The following is a 20,531-nucleotide window of genomic DNA, read 5'->3' as shown; positions in this document are numbered from 1 at the left end:
GGATAAATGACGGTCAGAACTGAATTAGTGTCGGTTTTGGAGTGGGCCGCTCTGTAGGGTCTTCACTCATTAAATCCCTAGCAGAACTATTGAGTCGTTACCTCCTGGCTACTGAAATCCATATCTCTCAACAGTCCCAGTTTTTGGCCAGTGCCCCTCTCTCTTGGGTAACTGCCCACCAATGCAGCTCCAACATATCATTGAAAGGTGGCTATTCAGGTGAGGCAGGTGGACATCTCTCCTGCTCCGCCCACTTTCATGACCATTCCTTCCCCTGGGGGTGGAGCAATGAACATCTAATGAACATCAATGGAGTTCTTTTCAGTTTGAAATTAAACAATCAATAATAATAATAATAATAATAATATGTTTGCCACCAATCACAATTTTGTTCAGGCGCTACAAAGACACAGAAGAGATGTTACTCTACTGTGAACGAGACCAGATGAAGAAACTAAAAATGAAGCGCAGGATCTGAATCCAAGTGATGTTCGTTGAAGTATTCTAAATATTGTCTAATATAAAGTGAATGATATTGCTGGAATCTACTGCCCTTACTATAAAATACATGTTTTAAAATACAAACTGTTACATTTCCAGATTAGCAGACACATGAGATTAAAAGCAATTCATCAAAAACCCTTTTCCAGTAAAAAAAAAAACCTGCAACAGGTGTTTGAAATAATTTAAAGAAGATTATAATTGGTTAATCGGGTAGATTTTAAGCAACATTCGTAGCGTTCGTATTCGGTAGCTGGGCTGTTTTTGTCATAGAATGCGAAGATGATGATGTCATAGAATGCTGTTCACTTTATGACATCACAATGAAGCCTGGATGAGATTGGCTTGCTGCAGCCAAAGGACCTCATTTCTCTTCAGTTGTCCTGTGAGAAGGTAGCGAAGAAATATTTTGACAGATCGTTGTCCATAATGCCTAAAAGGCGGAGAAGAACCGGGAGCCGAGGGAGGCGTCGGAAAAGGCCGCAGAAAAAACCTGAGAGGAGTCAGAGCATAAAAAAGTCTGTCTCCACAGGGAAGCGCTGCAGCCCACCGAAAGATGTTCCAGTTCCACCAGAGACATCTAATCGGGGAGTAGGAGAGGTTGTTGCTCAGACACAACCAGGAGGTCTCTTTCAGACGCTCCTACTGTTTGTTTGGAATATAGCCGGTCACATAAAAGAGGGTTTTAACCAACTAGTTGGACTGGGAAGGGGCAAGAAAAGGCCCATTCCAGTGAGTTGCCAGGAGCCCTGTAAGAAGAAGAGGAGGGTATCTGGGTCCCCAAGGGAGGGAAAGAAGCATGATAGTGCCGAACAGGAAAAGGCAGGTTCCAGAAAGCGAAAACGATCATCTTCGCATGATGAAACCTGCCCTAGTACTAAGAAAGCACTAGTACCATCTCATGCCAGACTGACAGTACCCGGTCCAACATCTCTTGTCCGGCTTAGTTTCCAATGTGTACTGGGCGAAGGAGGTTACGGAAGGGTAAGAAGATTAGGGTTAGGAGACAGGATTATGTTTCTAGAACATTTACCTGTAATCTTTACTGTGTATTGTAGACGCTGATAATAAATTCTGATCCAAATAACTTTCTAAAACTAATGGACATTCAAAGATCCAACACAGCAGTAGGAGGAATCTTGAAGGATATCTCATAATTGATATAGTTCATTCTAATAATTAAGAAACTGTGTTGATAAAGTGATATGAAATTATTACTTTAATACACAATTTCCAGTCCTTCATGGAAATCCCAACATTAGGATTTGTCTTCACAGATGTTTGATCATGGGAGGGCATTTTCTGTTAAATCTTCCATTATATTAAATCAAGAAAACACCATACATACTAATTTACCTTTGTGCTTCCTTCAGGTCCTGCTGGCCACTGACTCTGTCAGTGAGCAGAAGCTAGCGGTAAAAATGGTGAGCAAACAGAAGATGCTGAAGGCAGGCGTGGAGGTCGTGTTCTTGGAGCGCCGCATTTTAAACATCGCATCAGGCAGCTTGTTTCTCACCCACGCTGTCTCCACTTTCCAGACAGAGGTACCTAGAACATTGTCTTTCTTTAGAATTTTAATATCTGTATTCTCTTAGAACACCCATGAGGAATCTTTTTGCAAATGAATGTAACAATCATGTAAGATTGAAATGATTGAAAAAACAGCTAATTATGTTGGGAGTACAGTCATTAGAATGTTCTCTGCCTCATTGTAACATTCTATTCTATTGTCCTTTCTTCTTAAACAGGACCACCTCTGTTATGTCATGGAGTATTTGAGTGGAGGGACCCTATTCGACCTCCTTGAGAAAGGCCGGCTTGACATCAACACCGCAAGGTAAGAATTCAAAACCATAACCAGCTAGATATGGGGAGAAGGGGAAGAGATAACATGGGGGGGGGATTAAAGACAAGAAAAGAGAGGGTAGATTTATCTTGGGGTGAGATTGGGGTATGAGGATAAACAGTGATAGTATAGAAAGAGCTATTATCGTGCTAGAAAAATCTCCGGGTTGGAATTATATTACACAGGGCTCTAGGAAGGACGATGGTTTAAGTTTTATTATTTGGGGTTAACTTCATGTTTATTTTACAGGTTCCTTGCGGCAGAGATTGTCTGCGGCCTGCAGTTCCTGCATAACAATGGCATCATCCATCGGTAATTAATAGTCTTCCTTTACATATATATATATATTTATTGCAGTGTCTTCTTTCTCCAGCTTTCTCGGCTCCATGTCTTTCAGTGCATAAAGTTTAAGTTCTAATTCTTCTTCTTCTTCTCCATACCATCTTTCTCTCATACTTATATTGACTTTTTATCTTGGAAACAATGTGTTTTCTGCTCTTAAAACTAATGCCCAGATACTGTATCCTTAGAAAGCCTTGGAATTGTATTTCAGTATTTGATATGCTGGTTTCATCATTAATGTAAAAATCCCACGGGCTTCTGCGCTATTACGTAACGGGCAAAATAGAAAGGTGTTTCTACAAACGGGCTAACTTAGTCCCATAATGTTACCCGGGAGTCCTTGATCAGTGAAGCTGCGTTTCTTTAACAAACACAACATTATAAGTAACTGTAAATGATTCTCTTCACAGCGACTTGAAACCAGACAACATCCTGCTGGACGGCGCCGGCCATATAAGAATAGCTGATTTTGGGCTGGCGCTGGAGAACATGTTTGGTGACGCCAAAGCCTTTGGATATGCTGGAACGTATGGCTATATTGCACCAGAGGTGAGGATTAGATCTCCACATTTTTGACAATATCTGTTTTATTTCTTTTGTATGGACACTTTAACAATTAAACCGACTTCTACCTTTCTCATTGCAGATGTACAGAGGCCAAAGCTACAACCACTCGGTCGACTGGTGGGCATTTGGGGTCATCCTTTACCAAATGGTCACGGGATCATATCCCTTTTATTTTAATGACGATGACAACACTATGAAGATCTCAGTGTTGCGCCAAACACCCGCGTACCCTGAGTGGCTGAGTAGCGACACAAAAGACATCCTTCAGATGGTGAGTACAAGTAGATAGCATGCGGTCTTTAGTATTAAGAATTTACTTCTTCGCATGGGTTAAATTATGACTCCCTTTAAAGTAGGTAACTTTTAAAATAGATGTAAGAAGATCCCTTGTACTCACACCTAGTATACTCTTAATTTGCCCTTTCTTCATATGGTCCGGTTCATAGGAGAGGAACATTTTACATCCTGACTCCTCTTTTTTTCTCTTTATAGCTCCTGAACAAATTTGGCTCTTTTCGCATGCAAATGGTGGCAAACATCAGATCCCACGCCTTCTTCAGAGGAATCGATTGGGAAGAACTTGAGGCTGGGAGAGTATCCCCACCATTTACACCACAAACAGTAAGTATATAAATACGGTATTCATTAGGGTGCACGGTGTGGGCAGTTGGAACCATGGATATTGCGCTCACCGTTTTACTCTAGGCAGAGATATTAAGTTTTATTAGCCTAATATGAAGCTGATATGAAGCGGATTGTCATAATCGTAGAATGCTTGTTGTCCTCCATTGACTTTTTAAATTCTGCTTTCTTGTAGCCATCTCTGGAGCATTTGGCCAGGAACGTGGACCAGAGCCTGCAGGTGCCATCAAGGGATCCACAAGAGCCGCCACTGACTTTGGAAGAACAACAGGAGTTCCGCGGCTTTTCCTTTGTGAGCCGCTAACCGCTCGCCGTTCTACCTGCACCTGCTGTGCTCTGAGATCCCCACCAAGAGCACGAACATCGGTGCTTCGTACAGTTTCTATACCTGATAATACCGGGAACTTCTGTAAATAGGAGAATGAAAGGATGAGTAAGAAATCTGTACATTATACAAATGCATCAGATGCCGTTGAGTGCTTGTTGATCCAAGGAGAAATCTGATTGCCATTTGGAGTCAAGAAGGAATTTTTTCCCCATTGAAAGCACAATTGGAAATTGCTGACATAAGGGGTTTTTTGCCTTCTTTTGGATCAAGTTCATCAAACGGGTGAAACACTTCTTTACCCGTACAAACAAATAAATAACCATCTAGAGAACTTTCTGAAATATTAAGTGATTCAAGTTGAATGCTTATTTCTCGTACCGAATACATTTGAGTTTTGCCTTTGCGCTCCAAGACGCTCGTTACATTTATTATAAAAGAAACTTGTCAGCTCAATCATTATCTGCACATCACATAGAACATGAAGTCATTTACAGACTGCTAGTTATTGGGGGGTCATTTCAAGATATTTAAACCTTACATTAACCGTTTGGCTTTTTCTGGCACTTTAAGCAAAGACCTTTTTTCAAGTATTCCATGACAATCACATATATTGCATATATTTCATAGGGTGTATTATAGCCAATCATTACGACTGGCCAAATAGGATGACTGGCCGGCCCTCCGGAAAAGGAAATGACAATATCATGGTTTTAAAAGAAAAATTCTGGTGCAACAGTTTAAAAATATTCTTATACCATGGAAACCAATAAAGTTTTTGTCTCGTTGGTTGCTTTATTTATAATATCAAAAAAAACTAATTAGAACCAATTAATAAAAAGCCATTTGGATAATAATATTTATCTGTATGAAACTGGCGTACTCGAGAAGGCCAACATACAAAGGTTTGTGATTTTGCGTCTCTCAACATCTAGAAACAGAATTTGTTGTCAGATCAGACCCATTTGACCCCGTCTAGTCTGTCCACTTTTGAGATCTTAATCAGTCGTTGGTCTCGTCTTAAATTCAGGAGCCATAATCCTATCGAGTGGCACCAAATAACAAATCCTGCTTTAATGACGTATCCATGACGTGCGGAAAGCATTCCATTGATTTCACTGATTGGCTGCTTGAAGTAGCCAATCAGTGTCTAGAGTCGTCGCACCGCGGGGGAGTAAGGGAGCCGCAGCTTTTCCATAAGGTTCGTACGCACTCTTCTGCGGGCCGGCTGTCGGGGACATTAAACTGTCTCCCGAAGGACTTGGCCCTGATTGAAGATACCTCTGTTAGTTCTTGAAGATCCGCCGCTCAGCCTGGGGTTATGTTCCTTCCTGTTCACTGATATCTGGAGTACATCAAGGCGGGAATCGCCAACTTATATTTATAGAGTCATTTACATCACTTCATTATATTTTCTGGAATAAAAACAACAAAAAAACATTCCCAATTCTGTGTATTTTTGCCCCAACCCCCCTGTGCTGCTCACCAATCCATAGCATGGTGTAGTGTATACAGAATGTTTTTGCCCCTTCATGTGGGGTATTCCTGTCCTCGGGGGAAGCTGCTGAATGGAAATTTGATTTTTCCCAGCAGTGTTCCTGTAGCCAAATTGCAAAAGCCGTGCAATCGACGCCGTGAATTATTTTTTTGCCCCACGCTTTACAAAACATTACCAGTCATGAGGCTTGAGACTCCGACTGGATACCCCCGCCAGATCCTGTTCTCTTATTCCAAAGCGAAAACTCAGCATACACCGCCGGGAAATGCGATTATAGCGCGTTACCCCAAACGTTAGACAGGACCAACACGGGAGTAAAAGCAGGACCAGGGAGTATAGCCCAATTCACCCAGTCAGAGCAGCATATGTGTCACTAACGGTGGTTCAGGCTGTGGATCCACGCTGCAGTAAAAGGAAAGGCGCCCCCAAGCGGTGATGACGAGCAGTACAGGAATAACCAGATGGTACTAGGAGCTGGCAATCGGATAGTCGGGGTCACAAGCAGAGGTCAGGACAGGCGGCAAACAAAGGATAGCCGGGGTCACGAGCAGAGGTCGGGGCAGGCAGCAGACAACGGATAGTCGGGGTCACGAGCAGAGGTCAGGGCAGGCAGCAAACAACGGATGGTCAGGTTCAAGCAAAGTTCAGGCATCGAAAAGGCAAATAAGATTCTGGAACGCTAGTGAAGGCAATAAAGGCACTATCACAGGCAAGGGGTACATGCAGACTGAAGGTTTAAATAGTCCTCTAGCTCAGGATCCTCCTACCCCCTAAATTAGGGGGAGGAGGAAAAGAGATAAGTACCCCTTTAAGACGCGGCATAAATATTCATGAGATAGCCGTTCGCGCATGCGCGAACTGCTCTCATGCTACTGAGACGCGCGTCCCGTCTAACCTTAGATCACCACACGGGGGCGCGCGTCTAACGGAAGGACGGACCACAACGCGTCTTCCCGCGAACAGAACGAGCAGGGGGCTGAACGAGCGGGCTGCGTCTCGGCTCCCCTGCTCGCGGCAACGCTGGAACCGCCGGCAAGGTAACAATATGCCCCGCCATGTACCCTTGCATGGTTCTCAACTGTAAACAATAAAGACTACGAGACAAGGGGCTAATATTGATATATATTGGCAGGAGGGGCTAATATTGACATATATATATATATATATTGGCAGCAGGGGCTAATATTTATATATATTGGCAGCAGGGCTAATATTTATATATATATCGGCAGCAGGGTCTAATATATATAAATATATATATATATATATCAGCAGTTCAGCGATTATTTTAAAATCATAATTCCATCAATGCCTTTACTTCAAAGAGAAAAGCACATATCATGCAGTTAAAAATGCATGTCTATTGTATATATATATATATATATATATATATATACACACACACATACAAACACACACCGTATTTGCTCGATAAGGTGACCTTGATTATAAGAAGTCCCCCCCAGAATCTGAATATTAATTTAGGAAAAAAGAAAAAGCCAGAAAATAAGACGACCCTATAGGAAAGAAGTTTTACCAGTAAATATTAATTCATGTAAAGTATTTTTTCATATTTAATAAAAGCTATGATTGAAATATGTTTTTTGTTTTTATTTCCTTTTATTTGGCAACCTGCCCCTCGAGTTATGCACATCTGCCCCCAGGCTTGTCACTCTGCCTCCCTGATATGCCTTATACCCTCCTATATGCCATTCTGCCTCCCTGATATGCCTTTAACCCCCTATATGCCACTCTCCCTCCTGAAATGCCTTTTAAACCCTATATATGAAAGTTGGAGATGCCAATGATCCTACCCCATGTGTGTTTCAAACCCCTCATTGCATTAGCCTCTACCTTTTCTGCTGGGAAGCTTTTCCAGGTATCTGCCACCATCTCTGTAAAATAAAGATCTATCTATAATGATCACTGCTGTAACATATCATTAAAGAATGACATTTTGTCTTCTTAAATGAGTTTGCTTTCTTTCATAACTCTTCTTTTCCATGTAGGAATAATGAAAGACTCGTGGAGTTTATTAAGCAAACCTTCTGCCATAGATAATAAATCTTAATAATCATAATAATTCTTCTGTTTTAAAGCTGGATAAATGACGGTCAGAACTGAATTAGTGTCGGTTTTGGAGTGGGCCGCTCTGTAGGGTCTTCACTCATTAAATCCCTAGCAGAACTATTGAGTCGTTACCTCCTGGCTACTGAAATCCATATCTCTCAACAGTCCCAGTTTTTGGCCAGTGCCCCTCTCTCTTGGGTAACTGCCCACCAATGCAGCTCCAACATATCATTGAAAGGTGGCTATTCAGGTGAGGCAGGTGGACATCTCTCCTGCTCCGCCCACTTTCATGACCATTCCTTCCCCTGGGGGTGGAGCAATGAACATCTAATGAACATCAATGGAGTTCTTTTCAGTTTGAAATTAAACAATCAATAATAATAATAATAATAATAATAATAATAATATGTTTGCCACCAATCACAATTTTGTTCAGGCGCTACAAAGACACAGAAGAGATGTTACTCTACTGTGAACGAGACCAGATGAAGAAACTAAAAATGAAGCGCAGGATCTGAATCCAAGTGATGTTCGTTGAAGTATTCTAAATATTGTCTAATATAAAGTGAATGATATTGCTGGAATCTACTGCCCTTACTATAAAATACATGTTTTAAAATACAAACTGTTACATTTCCAGATTAGCAGACACATGAGATTAAAAGCAATTCATCAAAAACCCTTTTCCAGTTAAAAAAAAAACCTGCAACAGGTGTTTGAAATAATTTAAAGAAGATTATAATTGGTTAATCGGGTAGATTTTAAGCAACATTCGTAGCGTTCGTATTCGGTAGCTGGGCTGTTTTTGTCATAGAATGCGAAGATGATGATGTCATAGAATGCTGTTCACTTTATGACATCACAATGAAGCCTGGATGAGATTGGCTTGCTGCAGCCAAAGGACCTCATTTCTCTTCAGTTGTCCTGTGAGAAGGTAGCGAAGAAATATTTTGACAGATCGTTGTCCATAATGCCTAAAAGGCGGAGAAGAACCGGGAGCCGAGGGAGGCGTCGGAAAAGGCCGCAGAAAAAACCTGAGAGGAGTCAGAGCATAAAAAAGTCTGTCTCCACAGGGAAGCGCTGCAGCCCACCGAAAGATGTTCCAGTTCCACCAGAGACATCTAATCGGGGAGTAGGAGAGGTTGTTGCTCAGACACAACCAGGAGGTCTCTTTCAGACGCTCCTACTGTTTGTTTGGAATATAGCCGGTCACATAAAAGAGGGTTTTAACCAACTAGTTGGACTGGGAAGGGGCAAGAAAAGGCCCATTTCAGTGAGTTGCCAGGAGCCCTGTAAGAAGAAGAGGAGGGTATCTGGGTCCCCAAGGGAGGGAAAGAAGCATGATAGTGCCGAACAGGAAAAGGCAGGTTCCAGAAAGCGAAAACGATCATCTTCGCGTGATGAAACCTGCCCTAGTACTAAGAAAGCACTAGTACCATCTCATGCCAGACTGACAGTACCCGGTCCAACATCTCTTGTCCGGCTTAGTTTCCAATGTGTACTGGGCGAAGGAGGTTACGGAAGGGTAAGAAGATTAGGGTTAGGAGACAGGATTATGTTTCTAGAACATTTACCTGTAATCTTTACTGTGTATTGTAGACGCTGATAATAAATTCTGATCCAAATAACTTTCTAAAACTAATGGACATTCAAAGATCCAACACAGCAGTAGGAGGAATCTTGAAGGATATCTCATAATTGATATAGTTCATTCTAATAATTAAGAAACTGTGTTGATAAAGTGATATGAAATTATTACTTTAATACACAATTTCCAGTCCTTCATGGAAATCCCAACATTAGGATTTGTCTTCACAGATGTTTGATCATGGGAGGGCATTTTCTGTTAAATCTTCCATTATATTAAATCAAGAAAACACCATACATACTAATTTACCTTTGTGCTTCCTTCAGGTCCTGCTGGCCACTGACTCTGTCAGTGAGCAGAAGCTAGCGGTAAAAATGGTGAGCAAACAGAAGATGCTGAAGGCAGGCGTGGAGGTCGTGTTCTTGGAGCGCCGCATTTTAAACATCGCATCAGGCAGCTTGTTTCTCACCCACGCTGTCTCCACTTTCCAGACAGAGGTACCTAGAACATTGTCTTTCTTTAGAATTTTAATATCTGTATTCTCTTAGAACACCCATGAGGAATCTTTTTGCAAATGAATGTAACAATCATGTAAGATTGAAATGATTGAAAAAACAGCTAATTATGTTGGGAGTACAGTCATTAGAATGTTCTCTGCCTCATTGTAACATTCTATTCTATTGTCCTTTCTTCTTAAACAGGACCACCTCTGTTATGTCATGGAGTATTTGAGTGGAGGGACCCTATTCGACCTCCTTGAGAAAGGCCGGCTTGACATCAACACCGCAAGGTAAGAATTCAAAACCATAACCAGCTAGATATGGGGAGAAGGGGAAGAGATAACATGGGGGGGGGATTAAAGACAAGAAAAGAGAGGGTAGATTTATCTTGGGGTGAGATTGGGGTATGAGGATAAACAGTGATAGTATAGAAAGAGCTATTATCGTGCTAGAAAAATCTCCGGGTTGGAATTATATTACACAGGGCTCTAGGAAGGACGATGGTTTAAGTTTTATTATTTGGGGTTAACTTCATGTTTATTTTACAGGTTCCTTGCGGCAGAGATTGTCTGCGGCCTGCAGTTCCTGCATAACAATGGCATCATCCATCGGTAATTAATAGTCTTCCTTTACATATATATATATATTGATTGCAGTGTCTTCTTTCTCCAGCTTTCTCGGCTCCATGTCTTTCAGTGCATAAAGTTTAAGTTCTAATTCTTCTTCTTCTTCTTCTCCATACCATCTTTCTCTCATACTTATATTGACTTTTTATCTTGGAAACAATGTGTTTTCTGCTCTTAAAACTAATGCCCAGATACTGTATCCGTAGAAAGCCTTGGAATTGTATTTCAGTATTTGATATGCTGGTTTCATCATTAATGTAAAAATCCCACGGGCTTCTGCGCTATTACGTAACGGGCAAAATAGAAAGGTGTTTCTACAAACGGGCTAACTTAGTCCCATAATGTTACCCGGGAGTCCTTGATCAGTGAAGCTGCGTTTCTTTAACAAACACAACATTATAAGTAACTGTAAATGATTCTCTTCACAGCGACTTGAAACCAGACAACATCCTGCTGGACGGCGCCGGCCATATAAGAATAGCTGATTTTGGGCTGGCGCTGGAGAACATGTTTGGTGACGCCAAAGCCTTTGGATATGCTGGAACTTATGGCTATATTGCACCAGAGGTGAGGATTAGATCTCCACATTTTTGACAATATCTGTTTTATTTCTTTTGTATGGACACTTTAACAATTAAACCGACTTCTACCTTTCTCATTGCAGATGTACAGAGGCCAAAGCTACAACCACTCGGTCGACTGGTGGGCATTTGGGGTCATCCTTTACCAAATGGTCACGGGATCATATCCCTTTTATTTTAATGACGATGACAACACTATGAAGATCTCAGTGTTGCGCCAAACACCCGCGTACCCTGAGTGGCTGAGTAGCGACACAAAAGACATCCTTCAGATGGTGAGTACAAGTAGATAGCATGCGGTCTTTAGTATTAAGAATTTACTTCTTCGCATGGGTTAAATTATGACTCCCTTTAAAGTAGGTAACTTTTAAAATAGATGTAAGAAGATCCCTTGTATTCACACCTCGTATACTCTTAATTTGCCCTTTCTTCATATGGTCCGGTTCATAGGAGAGGAACATTTTACATCCTGACTCCTCTTTTTTTCTCTTTATAGCTCCTGAACAAATTTGGCTCTTTTCGCATGCAAATGGTGGCAAACATCAGATCCCACGCCTTCTTCAGAGGAATCGATTGGGAAGAACTTGAGGCTGGGAGAGTATCCCCACCATTTACACCACAAACAGTAAGTATATAAATACGGTATTCATTAGGGTGCACGGTGTGGGCAGTTGGAACCATGGATATTGCGCTCACCGTTTTACTCTAGGCAGAGATATTAAGTTTTATTAGTAAAGGTATATTTCAGACCTGCCTAATATGAAGCTGATATGAAGCGGATTGTCATAATCGTAGAATGCTTGTTGTCCTCCATTGACTTTTTAAATTCTGCTTTCTTGTAGCCATCTCTGGAGCATTTGGCCAGGAACGTGGACCAGAGCCTGCAGGTGCCATCAAGGGATCCACAAGAGCCGCCACTGACTTTGGAAGAACAACAGGAGTTCCGCGGCTTTTCCTTTGTGAGCCGCTAACCGCTCGCCGTTCTACCTGCACCTGCTGTGCTCTGAGATCCCCACCAAGAGCACGAACATCGGTGCTTCGTACAGTTTCTATACCTGATAATACCGGGAACTTCTGTAAATAGGAGAATGAAAGGATGATTAAGAAATCTGTACATTATACAAATGCATCAGATGCCGTTGAGTGCTTGTTGATCCAAGGAGAAATCTGATTGCCATTTGGAGTCAAGAAGGAATTTTTTCCCCATTGAAAGCACAATTGGAAATTGCTGACATAAGGGGTTTTTTGCCTTCTTTTGGATCAAGTTCATCAAACGGGTGAAACACTTCTTTACCCGTACAAACAAATAAATAACCATCTAGAGAACTTTCTGAAATATTAAGTGATTCAAGTTGAATGCTTATTTCTCGTACCGAATACATTTGAGTTTTGCCTTTGCGCTCCAAGACGCTCGTTACATTTATTATAAAAGAAACTTGTCAGCTCAATCATTATCTGCACATCACAGAGAACATGAAGTCATTTACAGACTGCTAGTTATTGGCTTTTTCTGGCACTTTAAGCAAAGACCTTTTTTCAAGTATTCCATGACAATCACATATATTGCATATATTTCATAGGGTGTATTATAGCCAATCATTACGACTGGCCAAATAGGATGACTGGCCGGCCCTCCGGAAAAGGAAATGACAATATCATGGTTTTAAAAGAAAAATTCTGGTGCAACAGTTTAAAAATATTCTTATACCATGGAAACCAATAAAGTTTTTGTCTCGTTGGTTGCTTTATTTATAATATAAAAAAAAACTAATTAGAACCAATTAATAAAAAGCCATTTGGATAATAATATTTATCTGTATGAAACTGGCGTACTCGAGAAGGCCAACATACAAAGGTTTGTGATTTTGCGTCTCTCAACATCTAGAAACAGAATTTGTTGTCAGATCAGACCCATTTGACCCCGTCTAGTCTGTCCACTTTTGAGATCTTAATCAGTCGTTGGTCTCGTCTTAAATTCAGGAGTCATAATCCTATCGAGTGGCACCAAATAACAAATCCTGCTTTAATGACGTGTCCATGACGTGCGGAAAGCATTCCATTGATTTCACTGATTGGCTGCTTGAAGTAGCCAATCAGTGTCTAGAGTCGTCGCACCGCGGGGGAGTAAGGGAGCCGCAGCTTTTCCATAAGGTTCGTACGCACTCTTCTGCGGGCCGGCTGTCGGGGACATTAAACTGTCTCCCGAAGGACTTGGCCCTGATTGAAGATACCTCTGTTAGTTCTTGAAGATCCGCCGCTCAGCCTGGGGTTATGTTCCTTCCTGTTCACTGATATCTGGAGTACATCAAGGCGGGAATCGCCAATTTATATTTATAGAGTCATTTACATCACTTCATTATATTTTCTGGAATAAAAACAACAAAAAAACATTCCCAATTCTGTGTATTTTTGCCCCAACCCCCCTGTGCTGCTCACCAATCCATAGCATGGTGTAGTGTATACAGAATGTTTTTGCCCCTTCATGTGGGGTATTCCTGTCCTCGGGGGAAGCTGCTGAATGGAAATTTGATTTTTCCCAGCAGTGTTCCTGTAGCCAAATTGCAAAAGCCGTGCAATCGACGCCGTGAATTATTTTTTTGCCCCACGCTTTACAAAACATTACCAGTCATGAGGCTTGAGACCCCGACTGGATACCCCCGCCAGATCCTGTTCTCTTATTCCAAAGCGAAAACTCAGCATACACCGCCGGGAAATGCGATTATAGCGCGTTACCCCAAACGTTAGACAGGACCAACACGGGAGTAAAAGCAGGACCAGGGAGTATAGCCCAATTCACCCAGTCAGAGCAGCATATGTGTCACTAACGGTGGTTCAGGCTGTGGATCCACGCTGCAGTAAAAGGAAAGGCGCCCCCAAGCGGTGATGACGAGCAGTACAGGAATAACCAGATGGTACTAGGAGCTGGCAATCGGATAGTCGGGGTCACAAGCAGAGGTCAGGACAGGCGGCAAACAAAGGATAGCCGGGGTCACGAGCAGAGGTCGGGGCAGGCAGCAGACAACGGATAGTCGGGGTCACGAGCAGAGGTCAGGGCAGGCAGCAAACAACGGATGGTCAGGTTCAAGCAAAGTTCAGGCAACGAAAAGGCGAATAAGATTCTGGAACGCTAGTGAAGGCAATAAAGGCACTATCACAGGCAAGGGGTACATGCAGACTGAAGGTTTAAATAGTCCTCTAGCTCAGGATCCTCCTACCCCCTAAATTAGGGGGAGGAGGAAAAGAGATAAGTACCCCTTTAAGACGCGGCATAAATATTCATGAGATAGCCGTTCGCGCATGCGCGAACTGCTCTCATGCTACTGAGACGCGCGTCCCGTCTAACCTTAGATCACCACACGGGGGCGCGCGTCTAACGGAAGGACGGACCACAACGCGTCTTCCCGCGAACAGAACGAGCAGGGGGCTGAACGCGCGGGCTGCGTCTCGGCTCCCCTGCTCGCGGCAACGCTGGAACCGCCGGCAAGGTAACAGTACCCCCCTGTCTACAAGCGCCATCCTGGCGATTAGGAGCCGGTTTCTGGGGGAATTTCCTATGAAAGGCACGAATCTTGGCTGGAGCATGGACATCAGAGGACGGGACCCAGGAACTCTCCTCAGGACCGTATCCCTTCCATCTAATAAAGTATTGCAGTCTCCCCTGTTTCTTTCTAGAATCTAAGATGGTTTGTACTTCATATTCTTCGTCACCTTGGACTATTACCGGATCAGGAGTACGAACCGTGGGGGAAAATTGATTTCTAATTACCGGTTTTAATAAAGAAATATGAAACGCATTATTAATGCGCAGTGTTTTAGGCAGAACCAGAGAATAAGTAACTTGATTAATTTTTGTTTTAATTTTATATGGACCAATATACTTAGGTCCTAAAGTTCGGGCGGCTTGCTGGAGGTGAAGATATTTCGTGGAAAGCCACACATAGTCTCCTGGGTTGAGCACCGGCCCTTTGGATCGAGACTTATCAGCGGTCTTCTTCTGCAAAATCTTAGTCTGCTTCAACTGTTCCGAAATAAGTGCCCAATGGTCACGTAAAACTTGAAATTGAGCTTCAGCTGCAGGTACCCCCGTAGAACTGGTTTCTTCAGGCCAGAGTGCCGGTTCATAACCGTGAACCGCCTTGAATGGGGACATCTGTAGTGCTTCATGATAAGAGCAGTTGTAGGACCATTCCGCAAGATGCAAAAGTGTCGACCAATCGGACTGATCCTCCGAGACATACATTCTAAGATATTGCTTAAGTACTTGATTAGTTCTCTCAGCTTGCCCATTAGATTGAGGATGATGGGATGATGAAAAATGCAACTCGATTCCCATCAGTTTACACATCGCTCTCCGGAATTTCGAGATGAATTGTGACCCTCTGTCCGAAATGATGATTTGCGGAACTCCATGTAGTCTTATGATCTCTCTCATGAAGGTGTCCGCTAATGTACTGGCAGATGGAAGTTTAGCTAGAGCGATAAAATGTGTTTGCTTGCTGAATAAATCAACCACTACTAAAATAGTCGTATGGCCTTGAGAAGGAGGCAGGTCCGTGACAAAATCCATGGCTATGTGTTGCCATGGCCGATCTGGAACAGGCAACGGACATAATAACCCTGCCGGTCTGGTATGAGGGGTTTTATTATGACCGCAAATAGTACATGCTTGCACAAATTCAGATATGTCACGTATCATAGTAGGCCACCAGAAAGTCTTCTGCAAAAGAAATTTAACGTTCCGAGTTCCCCGGTGACCCGCTACCGGAGAGGCATGACCCCAGGACAAAATGGCTTTACGGAAACGGGGTTGCACATAAAGTCTCCCAGGCGGAGGAATTTGTCCTCTGGGACGGGGTGTCTGTGATTTAGAGATGTGCCACATGAGAGTGCTGTGTATCGTGGCAATTATTTTCGTAGGAGGGATTATAGGTTCGACCGACGTTTCCACATTAGGCGCCTCGTGTCTTCTGGACAGCGCATCAGCCTTTGTATTTTTTTAACCCGGCCGAAAGGAAATGGTAAAATTAAACCGTGTGAAGAATAATGCCCATCGAGCCTGACGTGGATTGAGTCTCTTGGCCTTTTCTATGTACACCAAGTTCTTATGGTCTGTAAGAATGGTAATGGGAATTTCAGTCCCCTCAAGCAGATGTCGCCATTCTTCTAACGCTAATTTAATAGCCAGCAACTCCCGGTTCCCTATGTCATAATTTTGTTCCGCTGAAGAGAAAGCCTTCGAAAAATAGGAACAGGGATGTAGACGATTCGAAATTTGGTCTCTCTGAGATAGAATGGCCCCAGCCCCGGTCTCAGACGCATCAACTTCCAGGGTAAACGGTAAGTCTGGATTGGGACGTTGTAGGATAGGGGCAGTTGTAAAGGCCAACTTCAATCTTCCAAAAGCATTTCGAGCTTCAGGGGTCCAAGACTTTGGATTCGACCCCTTCCGAGTGAGTGCAATTATGGGAGAGATGATCTGGGAAAAATTGCGAATAAAGCGACGATAATAATTGGCGAACCCTACGAATCGTTGAATGCCTTTAATGTCAGAAGGTTCTTCCCAATCTTGGATGGCCGTTATCTTGCCTGGATCCATCTCCAGCTGCCCAGCAGAAATAATATATCCTAGAAACTTCACCTTGTCGCACTCAAACTCGCACTTCTCGACTTTGGCAAATAGGGAATGTTCTCTTAATCTTTGTAGCACCTGGTTAACATGTTGCCGATGCTCTTCCAAATCTTTAGAATAAATGAGAATGTCATCGAGGTAGACCATAACATGTGATAACAACATATCACGGAAGATATCGTTCACGAAGCTCTGGAACACGGCTGGGGCATTGCATAGCCCGAAAGGCATCACAAGATATTCATAATGTCCATATCTCGTATTGAACGCGGTCTTCCATTCGTCCCCCTCTTGGATTCTAATCAGATTGTAGGCCCCTCGCAGATCTAGTTTCGTGAAGATAGTAGCGTCTTTCAGCTGATCATAAAGTTCTGTAATGAGGGGAAGCGGATACTTGTTTTTTATGGTAATTTTATTTAAACCCCCTGTAATCAATGCAGGGGCGCAAGGATCCATCTTTCTTGGAAATAAAAAAGAAGCCTGCTCCTGCTGGTGATGCGGAAGGTCTGATGAACCCTTTCTGTAAACTTTCTTCTATGTACTGGGCCAAGGCTTGATTCTCCGGATGGGATAATGGATATGTATGTCCCTTAGGTGGATTGGTGCCAGGCAACAATTGTATCTTACAGTCATACGCCCGATGAGGAGGTAAGGTTTCAGCTTTTCTCTTTGAAAAAACATCTAAATACTCCCAATACTGAGGGGGTACAAGATGGCGTGGATCCTGAGCAGGTACTTCGAGCATAAGATTTAATTTAGTAGGAGTGCTGCAACAGTTCTTTAAACATTCTTTACTCCATGCCAGAATCTGTCCTTCTCTCCAGTCGATGCTGGGATTATGTTGTTGTAACCACGACATTCCCAGGATGATGGGAATATGAGGACTGGATAACACATCAAACCGTATTTCTTCAGAGTGGAGTATCCCAATGATGGCACCAATGGTCTCGGTTTGGAGGGACACAATCCCGGTTCCTAGAGGAGAGCCATCTAATGCCGTAATAGAGGTTTTCTGAGTCCTGGGCAGTAAGGGTATACTGTGTTCCAGGGCCCAACCCTTGTCTATAAAATTTCCAGCCGCACCCGAATCAATGAAAGCTTGGGTGGCCACTTGGTGGCCTGTCCACTGCAGCTTGATGGGAACTAAAAGTCTTGGTGACTGAGGAGGTGAAGCAACAGTAGCACTTAGTGAAGCACCTCCGGCCTCCACTAAGTTCTGGCGTTTCCCGATTTCCTAGGGCAGGCAAAAATCAAATGTCCTTTTTGTCAACAATATAAACACAGTCCCAAAGATCTGCGGCATTGTTTCTCTTCCACGGATAAATGAAGCACAGGACGGATCTCCATAGGCTCTGCCACAGCAGCTGCAGATTCAGTAGGTGCAGGTGCAGGAGTAGGGTGTCTGATCCAAGGCCTAACTTGACGTGGCCTACGATCACGTTCTCGGTCACGTTCAAATTTTCTCTCCTGACCTCTGGCCTCCAACCGTAGACATAATGTGATCAGATTCTCCAGATCATGGGGAATTTCACGATAGGTGAGTGCATCCTTTATGGATTCGTTCAAACCCCTGCGAAAGGCAGCTTTCAGGGAGCTGACATTCCAGTCTGTCTCATACGCCAAAGTACGAAATTCAACGGCGTACTGGGCCACAGTTCTCCTGCCCTGTTGCAGTTCCATAAGATTGGATTCAGCGGCTTCACGTCTCCCAGGAGCATCAAACACAGCACGAAATGATGCGATAAAGGCGTCTGCGTCTTCCAAAATGGGTGAGCTCTGTTCAAGTAAAGGTGATACCCACGCCAATGTTTCTCCTTTTAGTAAGTTTATAATAAAAGTCACTCTGTTGCAATGAGAGGAGAAAGTATGAGGATGTGCCCGGAAATGTAGGGCGCACTGATTGAGGAACCCACGACACTCTTGAGGATCACCCGAAAATTTGTCAGGTAATGGCATCTTGGGAGCTGGAACAGCAGTACTTGGCCCCGGAACAGGAGGAGCAGAATCAGATGATGCCCCCTGCGAGATGGACGGAGACAAGTTTGTGGCCATAGATCTTAGTAAGTCTGCAACATCGTCTAACTTCCGTTCCAAGGATTGGAGTTGAGAAGCGTGAGCAGCTAGAACTTGATCCTGTCTGTCTTGTCGGTTGGACATCCTTGCCAAGTCTGCGGGATCCATATGAAGGGCCTGTGATACTGTCACTAACGGTGGTTCAGGCTGTGGATCCACGCTGCAGTACAAGGAAAGGCGCCCCCAAGCGGTGATGACGAGCAGTACAGGAATAACCAGATGGTACTAGGAGCTGGCAATCGGATAGTCGGGGTCACAAGCAGAGGTCAGGACAGGCGGCAAACAAAGGATAGCCGGGGTCACGAGCAGAGGTCGGGGCAGGCAGCAGACAACGGATAGTCGGGGTCACGAGCAGAGGTCAGGGCAGGCAGCAAACAACGGATGGTCAGGTTCAAGCAAAGTTCAGGCAACGAAAAGGCAAATAAGATTCTGGGACGCTAGTGAAGGCAATAAAGGCACTATCACAGGCAAGGGGTACATGCAGACTGAAGGTTTAAATAGTCCTCTAGCTCAGGATCCTCCTACCCCCTAAATTAGGGGGAGGAGGAAAAGAGATAAGTACCCCTTTAAGACGCGGCATAAATATTCATGCTGCTGAGACGCGCGTCCGGTCTAACCTTAGATCACCACACGGGGGCGCGCGTCTAACGGCCGGACGGACCACAACGCGTCTTCCCGCGAACAGAACGAGCAGGGGGCTGAACGCGCGGGCTGCGTCTCGGCTCCCCTGCTCGCGGCAACGCTGGAACCGCCGGCAAGGTAACAATATGCCCCGCCATGTACCCTTGCATGGTTCTCAACTGTAAACAATAAAGACTACGAGACAAGGGGCTAATATTGATATATATTGGCAGGAGGGGCTAATATTGACATATATATATATATATATATATATTGGCAGCAGGGGCTAATATTTATATATATATATATATATATATATTGGCAGCAGGGGCTAATATTTATATATATTGGCAGCAGGGCTAATATTTATATATATATCGGCAGCAGGGTCTAATATATATAAATATATATATATATCAGCAGTTCAGCGATTATTTTAAAATCATAATTCCATCAATGCCTTTACTTCAAAGAGAAAAGCACATATCATGCAGTTAAAAATGCATGTCTATTGTATATATATATATATATATATATATATATATATATACACACACACATACAAACACACACCGTATTTGCTCGATAAGGTGACCTTGATTATAAGAAGTCCCCCCAGAATCTGAATATTAATTTAGGAAAAAAGAAAAAGCCAGAAAATAAGACGACCCTATAGGAAAAAAGTTTTACCAGTAAATATTAATTCATGTAAAGTATTTTTTCATATTTAATAAAAGCTATGATTGAAATATGTTTTTTGTTTTTATTTCCTTTTATTTGGCAACCTGCCCCTCGAGTTATGCACATCTGCCCCCAGGCTTGTCACTCTGCCTCCCTGATATGCCTTATACCCTCCTATATGCCATTCTGCCTCCCTGATATGCCTTTAACCCCCTATATGCCACTCTCCCTCCTGAAATGCCTTTTAAACCCTATATATGAAAGTTGGAGATGCCAATGATCCTACCCCATGTGTGTTTCAAACCCCTCATTGTATTAGCCTCTACCTTTTCTGCTGGGAAGCTTTTCCAGGTATCTGCCACCATCTCTGTAAAATAAAGATCTATCTATAATGATCACTGTTGTAACATATCATTAAAGAATGACATTTTGTCTTCTTAA

At 43.1% G+C, this 20,531-nt stretch overlaps 1 protein-coding gene across 1 annotated transcript; it reads left to right on the top strand.

Moving 5' to 3' along the window:
- Positions 1 to 930: 930 nt before the first annotated feature.
- LOC149271952 (ribosomal protein S6 kinase alpha-3-like) lies at positions 931 to 12,057 on the top strand. The gene is made up of 15 exons (XM_089506960.1): positions 931 to 1,092; positions 1,875 to 2,045; positions 2,250 to 2,338; positions 2,597 to 2,659; positions 3,100 to 3,238; positions 3,336 to 3,527; positions 3,749 to 3,877; positions 4,074 to 4,190; positions 9,706 to 9,876; positions 10,081 to 10,169; positions 10,428 to 10,490; positions 10,934 to 11,072; positions 11,170 to 11,361; positions 11,583 to 11,711; positions 11,929 to 12,057. Exons 1-15 carry the CDS (start codon positions 931 to 933, stop codon positions 12,055 to 12,057), a joined length of 1,974 nt encoding a protein of 657 aa, XP_089363086.1.
- The last annotated feature ends 8,474 nt before the right edge of the window (positions 12,058 to 20,531 follow it).

Source organism: Sceloporus occidentalis, unplaced genomic scaffold, assembly GCF_023333645.1.
Source record: "Sceloporus occidentalis isolate IW3139 unplaced genomic scaffold, rSceOcc1.0.p SCAF_442, whole genome shotgun sequence".
Taxonomy (NCBI): Eukaryota; Metazoa; Chordata; class Lepidosauria; order Squamata; family Phrynosomatidae; genus Sceloporus; species Sceloporus occidentalis.
Note: the sequence above shows the minus strand (reverse complement) of the source record. Positions and strands in the feature narration are given on the sequence as shown.

Bases quoted from the DNA above. Each gene is read 5' to 3' on its own strand.
- LOC149271952 (XM_089506960.1), top strand. From the start codon at position 931: ATGCCTAAAAGGCGGAGAAGAACCGGGAGCCGAGGGAGGCGTCGGAAA. The intron at 4,191-9,705 runs GTGAGCCGCTAA...TGCTTCCTTCAG, and splicing joins AGTTCCGCGGCTTTTCCTTT to GTCCTGCTGGCCACTGACTC. The intron at 11,073-11,169 runs GTGAGGATTAGA...TTCTCATTGCAG, and splicing joins ATGGCTATATTGCACCAGAG to ATGTACAGAGGCCAAAGCTA.